Here is a 14170-nt window from a genome sequence, read left to right as displayed (position 1 = left end):
TTGTCTAAAAAAATCCTTCCACGTGCTCTTATTTTGGAGGAAAACGTTCCCGTTTCCTGTGCTGTCTTGTTTTACACTGTGCACCTTCTCTCTCCGTCCCATCCTGCTGTGTTTGTGCTGACGAAGCAGAATCCCCACAATGCACCAGTCAGAACCTGTAACTCCACGTTCACCACCACGAACATCCACACTGACTGGTAATCTATTACTACTGGTATTACTACTCTTCAGTGACCGGGTTTATGTTCATGTTAGTGTTGTGTTATCAATGACAGGACTGTTTTCACACATGGAGGAGGGTCGGCATGACAAAGCCCACTGCTGCTTCTAGATGTTTTATTTTGAAAAATAAATAAATAAATGAATGAATAAAGGTTTGTATGATGTTCTGTCTGGTTTAAGGCGACACACTACAGGCAAAAACTGTGTGTTTTCATGTAGGCTACTGGTCAATTTTGAGATTTTGAGCTATTTTGCTTCCTTATCATGTCTTCTTTCCACATTAAGGTTTTTATTTTACTTCATTTTGTTTAATTTCATCGGTAAATTTCTCCTAAATTCATCAAAAGTTAGTCTGACCCATGTCATGTCAGGTATCATTGTAAAGCTCTCTCTCTCCTGAACAATGATCCGAGCTCCAAAAAAAGGAATTTCCTTTGTAAAAGTATCATTAACAGTAACAATTTCTTTTATTTTACAAAACAAGTCTTTAAAGGCCGTTTGTTCTTGTACTCTGAGCTAGAAATCTCCACTTCAGCAGCTCTTACAGACACCAAACCTTCCACTTTGATCCCTTTCTATATCCTGAAGGTTTTTACAGAGGGGATTGTTGATATATCATTCACAGCCTCATTTATACAACATTTTATTACTAAAAACATGGAGACATTAGATTTTTTTTTTTTTTAGGGCTGGTGACAGATTGTTCACTTGTTGTGTATTTGTTGTGCTGTTTCGATGCTGTATCATCCTGTCTGACTGTGTTCCATATTTTATTTGCTGTTTTGCCTTTTCTGTCTGTGTAGTGTATATCACCATTTGCATTTTATTTATTGTATTGTTTTTATTCCTTGTGGTGTACTGTTAGTCGTATTTTATTTATTTATTTATTTATTAGGAACTACGGATGCAAATTAGCGGCTCGGCTACAATCTGACATATTTACTATAGTATTTTATACCAGTGTTCATCAATATGCACGGCCCCTATTCAGTATGTATTTACAGAGTGATGAAAAGTAAATATCCAAGATCTCCTCTGTAAAAACTTTTCACTATAATGTGTCAAAAAAATAAAACATGAATTTTAGCAGTAGCTTCATCCATTGTTCAGATTTATGTTCTGGAAATGTATGAATATTAGTGCATATTTAATTAGATATTGCCTCATTTACATAAACTTACATTTAGAAAAGAACTGTCTGAATGTTAGTGATAAACTTGGAAAGTCTCATGCTGATATGTGTTTTTTTCACCTGTAGTGTCTCACCTGTAGTTGTAATCCTGAGTGTTTACTGCCCTCTAGTGGTTGAGAGACAGAACAGCAGCTTTGGAGAAGTGGTATTTTTGACAATGGTACCTTATTTAGTAAATGTAACCAGTTTGTTTCTATGTGTATTCCTCTCTCCCATTCTCTCTCCCAGAAGTCTGATTCAAAGATGTGCAGTCTATGGCTCTAATTTATGAAATAATCTCTTAAATGCTAAAAAAAAAATATGACAAATTTATCATAGAACAGCACAAACATGTATTTTTTTTTTTTAGAAACGAAATCCTTAGGGTCTGAAAAAGTCAAATAGAGCTCTGGTAGCTGATGTCATGATGTGATAAATCATTTTACGCTTTTCCAGGATATTTGACTCCCCCCCCCCCCTCATTTTCCATGTGTTTTTCATGACTGGAAAATTGGTCAACTATTTTCCAGGTTTTCCAAGGGGGGTTGGCAAATTATTTTATCACGCAAGAAAGTCACAATAAACAGGTTTTGCACAATGATTTGCACTTTGCACAGATACGTTTTAAAATATGTACATTGCAACACCTTCTCATCACAATCCACGCCATCAACGTTACAGTACACAGATCAGCTGCCCAACTCACCGCTCACATCACACAACAATCCGTTAACAATTACCACACTCAAACCGCAACAATAGTGTTAAAGCAGATATCAGTGGAATGTTTTTGTTAATATAAGTCCTAAATAGTCCTATTTTCCGTCAGCAATCACTTACATGAAGTATTTCAGCCTAAACACGAGTCTCTCCGTCACTCTGCTCTGCTGTAACCCGAGGAGAAAATTTTCCTTGTGGGATACAAGTGTTATCCAATGAGGAGAGAGAACGGCATGAAGGGCTGTGTGTGCAGCCAAGGGATGCGCGTGAATGTGGTGACGTAGCACGAGGACCAATTGATGCCTGACAAGGGCGGGGGCTGCTAACTCATGGTGCGTTCAAAGAAACTCGTACTTTGTGTTTTTCCTTCCTGTGAAGTCATACCAGTTCGATCTGGTACGAGTTCACGGGTCGGAAGTTACGAGTGGCCGTTTTAGGGAACTTTCACAGACAACAGGATGGTAAAAACACGAGCTACGGGTTACCTGGAACGCTACCAAGTCGTAGTTGTGACTTGAAGCTGTAACTTACGGTTTCAAAAGCCTGCCTTGAACGCAGCATTAGCCGAAACGGCCGTGAAGCTGATATCTGCTTTAAGTTAACTGTACTCAACAAGCTAGTATTACAAGGTTTACAACAGGGACAGACAACCAGCTGTGTGTGTGCCTGTAAGAAAGAGAGGGAGAGAGAGAGAAAGTAGGTAAAACCTGCTAGGCTAACTGTTAGCTACCGTAGCTCAGGCGTTGGTCTCCGTCAGGTAAAAGCTGCTGTTTATTCCTCAAATGAAGCCTCTCCGCTACAGTTATCCATCACTGCAGTTGAATTAGCCGCTAAACTGCTGGAAGCTAAAACCGAGGGGACCGTCTTTGTTTACAATTCATGAGAGCAACGTGAACTTACGTGCCACTCACACTCAGTAGAGTTACGCAATGAGGCAGCGTAGCCTCTGCCTCCCTTGGCAGACATGTAAGTGTATGGCGAGACAAACTGCGCATGCGCAAACAGCCACATACACACCGTATGGGCAGAAGAGGCAGAGCAGCTCTGTGCCTCTCCTCTGAAATACAACGAGACGGTGAGTGGCTTTTCCGGCCGCTGCCTGGCCGGAGGTAAACTCAGTTGAGTCGCGTTTATTAAACTATGAAAATCACCAGATGCTGACATATTTAAACCTGTGGTAAAGTTATCTGAAAAAAACAAAATAAATATACCTTAGATTCACTAAATAATCTAATTATTCCTGACAGCCTAGGTCCTGCCTGCCCTGACTGCACGTCCTTGGAAAGCAGCAGTGAAGAGGTGGTGGATGGATAGAGTATTTCCTCCATCACCCTGCAACGTGCTTTCGAGTGACTGCATCAAATCAAATAAAAACTCTGTTTAATACAAACTGAGGCGTGTTTTGTAAAACATGCGCTATTTGTTTACTTTTTTTTTTTTTTTTTGCAAAGCGGCTTTTATTGTGAAGGAGCACCGAGCGCCGACAGGTTTCCGGTCTGGTTTGTTGTTGTGTGGTTGTGTTTCCGGTGCAGCCGCAGCAGCAGCAGCAGCAGCTGTAGCTGTCTCTTCCTCCTCCTCCTCCTCCTCCTCCTGCTCCTCTAACTACAAGATGACCAAGCTGCAGCTGCTGAACGCCTACCTGACGGAGCGGCTGGCCGCCGTGGTGAAGGAGGTGCTGGCCGTGGTGGAGGACACCGTCACCGAGTACCGGGACGAGGCGGCGCGCACCCAGCGGGAGAACGAGTCTCTGCGGCGGCAGCTGCGGGACATCCTGCTGCTGGAGGCCGAGACGGAGTGGCTGAGTACGGGCCAGAGCTGCAGCTGCGAGCCGCTAGCCGCGACCTGCTGGAGCACCACACAACACCACACAACACAACACAACACAACACAACACAACACAGCGTTACATACAGGCGGTTATAGTGCAGGTTATAACGCTAAATACTGACAACAACACAACATTATATGAGGCTAAACGTGGGTCAAAGTGTCGGTTTGTTATTCGGCTTGTGTTAAACAGACGCACATGTAAACACGGAGCTGGTTTGTGTGTGTTTCTCCCGGTAGTTCCGCTTCTTCTCCGTCCTCCGGTTCTGAAGTCCTGACGGCTGGTTTTAAAGCTCAGTTTCTGAATACAGGCTGTGTGCATTAATTTCTCTGTGGACTGAGGCTTTGATACTTTCACAGTATTAATATAGAACCTAGAGCTGCTTTATAATCACACTACACATGGACATCTACCTTTATACTGTATGGAGCTTTAATACAAACATCTACCTTTATACTGTATGGAGCTTTAACACAAACATCTACCTTTATACTGTATGGAGCTTTAATACAAACATCTACCTTTATACTGTATGGAGCTTTAACACAAACATCTACCTTTATACTGTATGGAGCTTTAACACAAACATCTACTTTTATTCTGAAGGAGCTTTAACACAAACATCTACATTTATACTGTATGGAGCTTTGATATGTTTGTTGGTTGGGTTTCATTAGTGATTCCTCTCTTTTATGTTGTATTGACATGTTAAGTGAATTTATATCGACCAATAATCCAATAATAATCCACCCCTGTTCAGTTAATTTATAATAATTATTAATAACAATAAATATTTCTTGTTTTCAGCATCAATTATTGAAATTAATTTATTAATTAATGAAGTTAACGCTAAATACTGACAAAAACACAACGTGTACGGGTACAAACGTGGGTCAAAGTGTCGGTTTGTTATTCGGCTGGTGTTTAAAAAGACGCACATATAAACACGGAGCTGGTTTGTGTGCGTTTCTCCCGGTAGTTCCGCTTCTTCTCCGTCCAAATCCATCGTGGACCAATTGATTGATCTTATTAGTGTGTCGATTTACTACAGGACTCAGTTGAGTTCTTCACTTCTCTGATCTTCTGATCTCTCACAATAGTGTCACAGAATATATTAGTACCCTAATTTATCTCCACCTCATTGATACACATTATAACAACACGTTTATAAAGACTGTGTGTTCATGTAGCTCGTTCATATGAGTTTTATATCTAATATTGAACAAGTCGGTGTTAAATTGACTGATTATTGGATGGAGTCTGGAGTGACGTTGATGGTTTTACTTTAAGGAAGTGATCACAACAACAACAGTCTGGGTCCAGACAAGAGAGGCTTTGATCATTAAAACAATAATCTATAACTATAAATAGCCTAATATTAGTAAAAATCTTATTTTTTTTATGAGATAGTGTTTTATCCAGAGTAGACAGACACAGCCTGACCGGCTCAGCGGAGCGGACCAATCGCGTCAGAGCTCCGTCTGTGGCCGGTGACAGAAATAAACAGGTGGTTTGTTCCAGACGTTAGAGACTAGTGTGTTTGTGTTGAAAAAGCAGCGGACACACACACAAATGGACCTTTATTCGCCCTGTATACACACACACCGTGGCAACAGTAACACAGGACTAAAGCCAAGTTTGTGTTGAAGATGAAGACCGACAGTTCCTCACTTCAGACCTTTGAACTGGTTTATGTTGAAGGTTTTAGGCTAAATAAACTATTTAGTGTCTGCAGCTTCATCACACTGAGCTCCATCCATCTCCTCCATGACTCTAAAGTCACAGTCTGTCATCCAAATTCACAGTTTAGATATAGGGCGCTCATTTAAATACCTGGAAATTCACATTTTCAACCCTAGACCAAATCAAGGTCAGTGAAGTTACCAAATATGGTTTTTCACTCTTCAAAGGTAATATTTTTTATATAGTAAATTATGAAATCATATAGTAATAAAAATACATAAAAATTAAATACTTACTTATTTAGCTTAAACTGAAATAACTTAGGGCCTACTTGTCAAAACACATTACCAAATGTGGTCACTTGCTGGATAAAGTGAGCTGCTTCTTTTCTAATCAACAGGATGTGACTCACATTTGATTGTATCAGTATTATTTTTTCTTGATTGGCTCATCACAACAACTTTTTCCAGGCGTCTGACTCATTATAGTAATATTTTATTACAGTGTTGTTGTCAGTCAGTGTGAGACAAAAGTAGCTAACAGTCAACATTAGGTTCTTAATTCGGTTCTGGATGTAATTTACTGATAAAGTGTCGTCGGTAACAACACCATGAAGCGGTTTTCTCATTGAAGCTGTAGTTAAAAGGTCTGATGCTGTGTGTTTGTTGTCTAAAACGACATAAAAGGAACAAAACAACAGTCACCTGTGTTCAGCTAGCGTGCTACATGCTAACGCTAATAGCTAGTGCGCTAATCTCCAATCCAACACAAAACTAACACAAACTAACATGTTGAACAACAGACAAACACTCTGTAGTCGCACTTACTTTTCATTCCGTGTTGTTTCCTACAGTTTGACACAGATAAGAGGTCCAACTGGGGTCCAGAATCATATTAACAGCCCCTGCAATGAGCATAGTAGGTCATATTTAACGGGTTTTCATGGGGCTGTTTCCGTTGGTTCGTTGCTGTGTCGCCGAGCAACGGAGAAGCCCGAACCGTTTTTCACTTTACGTCACCAGCTGTTCCCGCCGTTACTGGCCTCTGTCGCCTAGCAACCTGGCAACTACTAACTATGGTAACTATTTTTTCACAAAAAGTGGAGGTTTCATGGCTCCTAGTAGTGTAACAGTTACGCTGTTACTGTTATAACCGTTTGTGTTGTTGGTGTTGTTTACTTTTGTTACTCTTGATGGAACATGGAAACTGTGTGAACATGTTTATTACAGCAGCCATGTTTTGAGAGCCAGGTGGGTGAGTGTAGCACAAAACCACCAAAGTCTCTGCTCCACATGCCCCCCCTCTCTGCCCAGTTTTGTATTTTCTGGGAGTTAGCTGGAGTCAAGCTCCGGCAAGATGGCAGCATCTTAACAGCTCATTTAAAGGGGAACTAGGCAACTCCGGTCGCTTTTTTGCTGTTTTGATTGCGGGTTACTAGTCTAGTACGAAGAGGGGGGTATCATGCACCCCCCGGAAATATACTTCTAACCAGTGTTTCTAGATTGGAAAAAATGTGTAGAAAATGATGAGCTATGTTAAAAAGTTGTCAGAATGTCCCATGTATCATTTTTATGCAAATTAGTGCCGCCATTATCGAAAAAACCTAATTTCACTATATCTCAGCCAATATTGCAGATATCTGAACAAATAAGGTGTCTAGACCCATGTTTTGAGGGTCAGAGATCACAATAAAACTATTCATAAAGTGATCACATGTTGGTGGCATGCTTGGCAGCAAACCTAACCCTTTTACCAATTACAAGACGCCAATATTGGAGATACCAAATAAGGTGTCTAGTTGTTGTGTTGTGTGTTTAACCAAGGTTTATTTGGATCAAACATCACAATAGGACTCTTGTTGATGTGACCACTCTTCTCTTTCCCATGCCAGATAAACAGTCAAGTAAATGGTTCTCCACTATGCATCACTCATCATCGTTTTCACTGAAATCTTCAGAGTTAAACTCATCCTCTCCTTCCTCTTTCTCCTCCTCTTCCTGTTCATGCTCTCCAGTGTCATGGGGATCAACCAGTGAAGTTGGTAGGATAGGACCACAGAACCACAACACTCAACACTCCTTCATCAGTCTTCATCCATCCCTGCCCCTCATCATAGGGTTTTGGTTTTTCCAGAATAGGTTCATCAGCTCGCTTGTACAAGGCGACACGGTAGTTCACACGTCGGCCATGTGGCTTCAGAGCAGAGTGGCATGGAGGAAGGCCAGCCAGGTCAACCTTAGACTTGCAAGTGAGTTTCTTGTCCTCCCCCACCATGTTGCGTAGCAACTTGGCATGGACAACATCCACTGAAGACTCACAACTCTGTCCAGACATCAGACTGGTGAATTGCTCCAACTGCCTCAGCATCTCAGGCTTGACACTCTAGCAGTCACTGAGTTGTCTGAATACGTGAAATTGGGGATTCTTCTTCAAGGGCCCCACCTTCCGGGGCGTCGAGTGGCGCAGTGGGTTAGGCAGGCGCCCCATATATTGAGGCTATAGTCCTCGTGCAGGTGGCCCTGGTTTGAATCCCACATCGGACGGCCCTTTCCTGCGTGTCATTCCCCCCCTCTCTGCCTCCCTATTTCCTGTCTCTCTCAACTGTACTGTCTAATAAAGGCATGAAAAAGCCAAAAATATATACTTGGCACTGGTACAGTCTTCTCCACTGAACACATAGAACCCAAGAAGAGTGGTGTGGTGGTCTTCTCCCAGGGATTCTGCAAGCTCAGAGATGTTGAGAAGCTTCCTGGATCTTCACACTGTAGGGGTCTGATGAAGTCAGCTTTAGCAGCCTTGCCCACAGCTTCTGCTCGTACTGTAACACGTCCATCTCAACATCAATGGGGACAGGTGCACCAGAAGCCAGGCAGTAGTAGGCTAGTATTGCAGAATCCCTGGGAGACAACTCAGTGACTGCTAGAGTGTCAAGCCTGAGATGCTGAGGCAGTTGGAGCAATTCACCAGTCTGATGTCTGGACAGAGTTGTGAGTCTTCAGTGGATGTTGTCCGTGCCAAGTTGCTACGCAACATGGTGGGGGAGGACAAGAAACTCACTTGCAAGTCTAAGGTTGACCTGGCGCACCTTCCTCCATGCCACTCTGCTCTGAAGCCACATGCCTGACGTGACCTTGTACTAGCGAGCTGATGAACCTATTCTGGAAAAACCAAAACCCTATGATGAGGGGCAGGGATGGATGAAGACTGATGAAGGAGTGTTGAAACCGGTGTGGTTCTATGGTCCTATCCTACCAACTTCACTGGTTGATCCCCATGACACTGGAGAGCATGAACAGGAAGAGGAGGAGAAAGAGGAAGGAGAGGATGAGTTTAACTCTGATGATTTCAGTGAAAACGATGATGAGTGATGCATAGTGGAGAACCATTTACTTGACTGTTTATCTGGCATGGGAAAGAGAAGAGTGGTCACATCAACAAGAGTCCTATTGTGATGTTTGATCCAAATAAACCTTGGTTAAACACACAACAACCTCTGTCTAGACACCTTATTTGGTCTTTGATCTCCAATATTGGCGTCTTGTAATTGGTAAAAGGGTTAGGTTGGCTTACTAGCATGCCACCAACATGTGATCACTTTATGAATAGTTTTATTGTGATCTCTGACCCCCAAAACATGGGTCTAGACACCTTATTTGTTCAGATATCTGCAATATTGGCTGAGATATAGTGAAATTAGGTTTTTTCGATAATGGCGGCACTAATTTGCATAAAAATGATACATGGGACATTCTGACAACTTTTTAACATAGCTCATCATTTTCTACACATTTTTTCCAATCTAGAAACACTGGTTAGAAGTATATTTCCGGGGGGTGCATGATACCCCCCTCTTCGTACTAGACTATACATGTTGCGGTGCCGCTGAGACGAGATCTGGGACATCGGGTCGGAGACACTGATCTTGTGAGGTTGACTTATTTTGGAAGTCAGAGATCCCGTTCTCCCCGTGAAAAGTCATTTAACCATCACAATTACTCCAAGCTGTTTAATAAATGAATAATTTAAACTTAAAGCAGAAGTGAGTGGTCCGGTCGTTTTCGCTAATGCTGCGTTCCAGGCAGGCTTTTGAAATCGTAAATTACAGCTTCAAGTCACAACTTACGACTTTGTAGCGTTCCAGGCAACCCACTCGTGTTTTTCCGACCTGTTTTACCGGTGAAAGTCACTATAACGGCCACTCGTAACTTCTGACCGGTGAACTCGTACCAGATCGAACTGGTACCACTTCACGGTTGGAAAAATACGAGTTTCCTTGAACGCACCATAACAGTCCTCGTCCCTACGTCACCACATTCACGGCGTTCCTTGGCTGCACACACAGCCCTGCATGCCGTTCTCTCTCCTCATTGGATAAAAACTGTAGGATACGATAAATGTTTTCTCTTCGGCTCAGAGCAGAGCAGAGTGACTGACAGACCCGTGTTTCGGTCCAAACACTCTATGTAAGTGATTGCTGTCGGAAGATATAACTATTTAAGACTTATATTAACACAAATATATCACTCACTTCTGCTTTAATAAAGGCAAAACTCTTGCATAGTTCGTCAATAAAGCATCAAACCTTCTCCAACCTCCACTTCTAAATACAGTCCATGGTTTAGTTGCATGACTGGATCATTGTGTTTCAATTCCCCTTAACCTCCTGTTGGTAGAAGACTCTCATGTTGTAACATGTTTGGTCATGTTTGAGGTACATAAGTGAATTAACCGTCACTTTCCACTCTGTTTTCCAGGGTCCACCAGGTCCAGTCTTGGTTTCTCCGTCCCGGAGCAGAGGTCCAGTGACCCGGAGCTGAGGCCCGACTCCGAGGAGCCAGACTCCACCTTGAAGCCGCCGCCGCCACCACGGCAACCGGCGCCCAACGCCACCAACGCCACCAAGGCCACCAACCAGACTCATGAGCAGGTGGTGTCGGTGCAGCTGCTGTCAGTCCAGAACCAGAGTCCTGCTCCTCCTCCTCCTCCCGGGCCGCCGGCCGAGGCCTCATGGGAGCCGGCGCTGAAGCCTGAACCTCAGCCGGACGTTGTCATCAGCATCAACCGGGCGTCGCCGCTCCCCGCCCGCTCCTCCCTCCACGCCCCCGCGGTCCACGTGGAGGTGCCGGCGCTCCGAGACGACGAGCCCCCCCGGGTTCCCGCTGCTGTGATCAAAACCGAACCAGAGGACTTCAAAGTGACCACGACTGCTGAAGGTCACACGGACGCTGCTACGACGACCGTGACCGCGACGGCGCCGACGCAACACGCACACGCTCACATCGGCGCAGCGGAGGAGTCGAGCTTCAGGAGCACGGACGGCGAGAGGACGGTGGTGGTGGTGCGAGCGGAGCGACAGACAGACGCTCATCGGACCTCATCGGCGTCCTCTCAGGTAGGGAGGTCACGATTATTGGTTTTCACAATTCATCGTGGTATTTAAACGCCACAATTATTTAATCGTAAAGATTCCTAAATACCGTTACTTTCACAAAAATTTGATAATTTGACCGTGTTGGCAGATGTACGCAAAAATAAAGGTAAATGCTCAGATACTGGTCCATTTAACTAACGTAACACTGAATTGGTAGGAATTTAAATGTTAGCGTGTCATTTTTAATAAAAAAAATAAAAAAACGAATTAAATAAACATAAACATTTGGTATAGATGACAATTTATGACCTGAATATTTCAAACATTTCCCCTGGGGATTAAGAGTTGGTCATATATTAAAGGGATACGCCAACATTTTTTTTCATGTCTTGCCTCACTCCCGAGTCCATGACCAGCAGATAGACACCATCCTCTCGACTGTGCGTGCAGTAACAAGGGGGATAGAGCCGTATCGCCCGTAATTAGCTTAGCTCAAACACTGGAAGTGTATAGGTAGTGTTAGCCTGCCTCCACCTAAAGTCGCTAATTAGCTTAGCTCAAACACTGGAAGTGTATAGGTAGTGTTAGCCTGCCTCCACCTAAAGTCGCTAATTAGCTTAGCTCAAACACTGGAAGTGTATAGGTAGTGTTAGCCTGCCTCCACCTAAAGTCGCTAATTAGCTTAGCTCAAACACTGGAAGTGTATGGGTAGTGTTAGCCTGCCTCCACCTAAAGTCATCAGAGAAACTCTTCAGCAACTCTAAACGGAAACCGGCGGGCCGATCTTCGTCTCAGAGCTGACAAAACTCTCCGGTAAGGCATCTTGAGCGGTCAAATGCCGCTAACAGGACGAGATCGGTCACAACGGAGGGTTCAAGCAAAGACGGTTTATTTTGGTTCAAGCTAGCTACATCGAGGGTAGGTTAGCTTCCTATTTCAAAGTAAAAGCACAAATTCTATCGTCATGGTTTTCTGTATGTAAAGGGCAACGGGTGTTTTATTTTGTGGAAGTAACCGGAAGTGCGTTGGTCACAACGGCTAGCTTGAGTAGCGCCAAATTCGTCCGAACAAAATTGTAAACAGCTGGTATTTAGACACATTAACGACACACTGCTGATCTAAACGGCTACTTTCTCACCTAAACATGTTTGAAATGTGGATAAAGTGAAATATTTACAGAGTTTAGAGCTAAATGAAATCAGCTTCTGACTGCTGATTTCGGCTCGGGTAGGAGGCAGGCTAACACTACCCATACACTTCCAGCGTTTGAGCTAAGCTAATTAGCGACTTTAGGTGGAGGCAGACTAACACTACCCATACACTTCCAGCGTTTGAGCTAAGCTAATTAGCGACTTTAGGTGGAGGCAGGCTAACACTACCCATACACTTCCAGTGTTTGAGCTAAGCTAGTTAGCGACTTTAGGTGGAGGCAGGCTAACACTACCCATACACTTCCAGTGTTTGAGCTAAGCTAATTACGGGCGATACGGCTCTATCTCCCTTGTTACTGCACACACAGTCGAAAGGATGGTGTCTATCTGCTGGTCATGGACTCAGGAGTGAGGCAAGACATGAAAAAAAAAAAATGTTGGTGTATCACTTTAATAGATACTTGAAATATTTGGTGTAAACAATGAGTAATGTAGTTATATTTTGACTATATTTGATTTTACACATTCATAGTGTTGTGAAATGTATTGATGCATACTAATCGTGATAATCGTAGTATCGTGATTATTTCTCTGACAATAATCGTACCAAGAAAATTTCTAATCGTGACGTCCCTCCTCTCAGGAGAAGCTGACGGTCTCCGGCGACGACGTGGCGGTTGGCGGGTTCCCCCCCGAGCCGGTGCACCGCTGCCCCCGGTGCGGCGAGGCCTTCAGCCAGGCCGGCAGCCTGCGCCTGCACCTGGAGCAGAAGAGAAAGACCTACGGCTGCGAGTGGTGCTGCAAGTCGTTCGCTCAGTCGGCGGACCTGCGGCGCCACCTGCGCACGCACACGGGCGAGCGGCCGCACCGCTGCACCTTCTGCTCCAAGAGCTTCAGCCAGCGGGGCAACCTGCGGCGCCACCTGAGGATCCACACGGGCGAGCGGCCGTACAGCTGCCCCTACTGCTGCCGCACCTTCAGCGACGGGGACACCATGAAGAAGCACAAGCGCACGCACTCGGGGGAGAAGCCGTACCGCTGCCTGCAGTGCTCCAAGACCTTCACCACGTCCAGCGGCCTGCAGATACACCTCAAGAAGGACATGTGCTTCGTGGCCAACGCCTGATCTGATTGGTCGCCGCCGCTTCCTGGCCAACGCCTGATTGGTCGCAGCCGCCGGGAGGGGGAGGGGGAAGGGGGCGGAGTCACACCGACCGCAGGGCTTCCTGTTTAAAACCCTCCTGTTGTCCTTCTGTTCCCTTCCTCCATCCTTGCTTCTTTCTTTCCTTTCTCTCTTCCTTCTTATCACAATTCCTTTTTCCCTTCCTTCCTTCCTTCCTTCCTTCCTTCCTTCCTTCCTTCCTTCCTTCCTTCCTTCCTTCCTCTTTTGATCCAATTGACCCTCCATCTTTCTTTCCTTCCTTCTTTTCTCCCTTCTTCCTTCCTTCATCCTTCCTAGAACGAATCTGTTCCCTCCCTCCATCTTTCTTTCCTTCCTTTTCCCCTTCCTTATTTCCACAATCCTTTTTCCCTCCCTTCCTTCGTTCCTTCCTTCCTTCCTTTTTGACCCAATCTGTTCCCTCCCTCCTTCTATTTTTCCTTCCTTTTTCCCTTCCTTCTTTCCTCTCATATTTCCCTTTGTCCTTCTTTCCTTCCTTCCTTCCTTCTTTCCCTTCGTCCTTCCTTCCAGCCTTCCTTCCTTCCTTCCTTCCTTCCTTCCTTCTTTCCCTTCGTCCTTCCTTCCTGCCTTCCTTCCGTCCTTCCTTCCTTCTTTCCCTCCGTCCTGCCTCCCTTCCTTCCTTCCTTCCTTCCTTCCTTCCTTCACCCATGTGGACAGCAGGAGGGTAACTAACGCCACGTAGCCGGGGTGGAATAGAAAACGGTTCCTTAGAGACATTTCAACCAGAGCAGAGAGGAAGCAGCTGGTTGATCAGTCCGTGTGTGTTTTTGTGTAAAAATGCCAAAATCCTTAGCCGCTGCTTTTCTTTGTTGTATTTGACGATAAACTGATAAACTTTAGGCCT

The 14170-nt window shown here is 44.4% G+C and overlaps 1 protein-coding gene across 1 annotated transcript; it reads left to right on the top strand.

Annotated features, from left to right (window-relative positions):
* The first annotated feature begins 3667 nt into the window (after positions 1-3667).
* Positions 3668-13444, top strand: LOC310989448 (uncharacterized protein). The gene is made up of 3 exons (XM_083976521.1): positions 3668-3915; positions 10379-11016; positions 12790-13444. Exons 1-3 carry the CDS (start codon positions 3723-3725, stop codon positions 13270-13272), a joined length of 1314 nt encoding a protein of 437 aa, XP_083832647.1. The 5' UTR covers positions 3668-3722; the 3' UTR covers positions 13273-13444.
* Positions 13445-14170: the final 726 nt, after the last annotated feature.

The sequence above is a fragment of the Trachurus trachurus genome (genome assembly GCF_905171665.1).
Source record: "Trachurus trachurus genome assembly, chromosome: 8".
NCBI classification, from domain to species: Eukaryota; Metazoa; Chordata; class Actinopteri; order Carangiformes; family Carangidae; genus Trachurus; species Trachurus trachurus.
The sequence above is the reverse complement of the archived record's forward strand: the minus strand, read 5'-3'. Positions and strand labels throughout refer to the sequence as shown.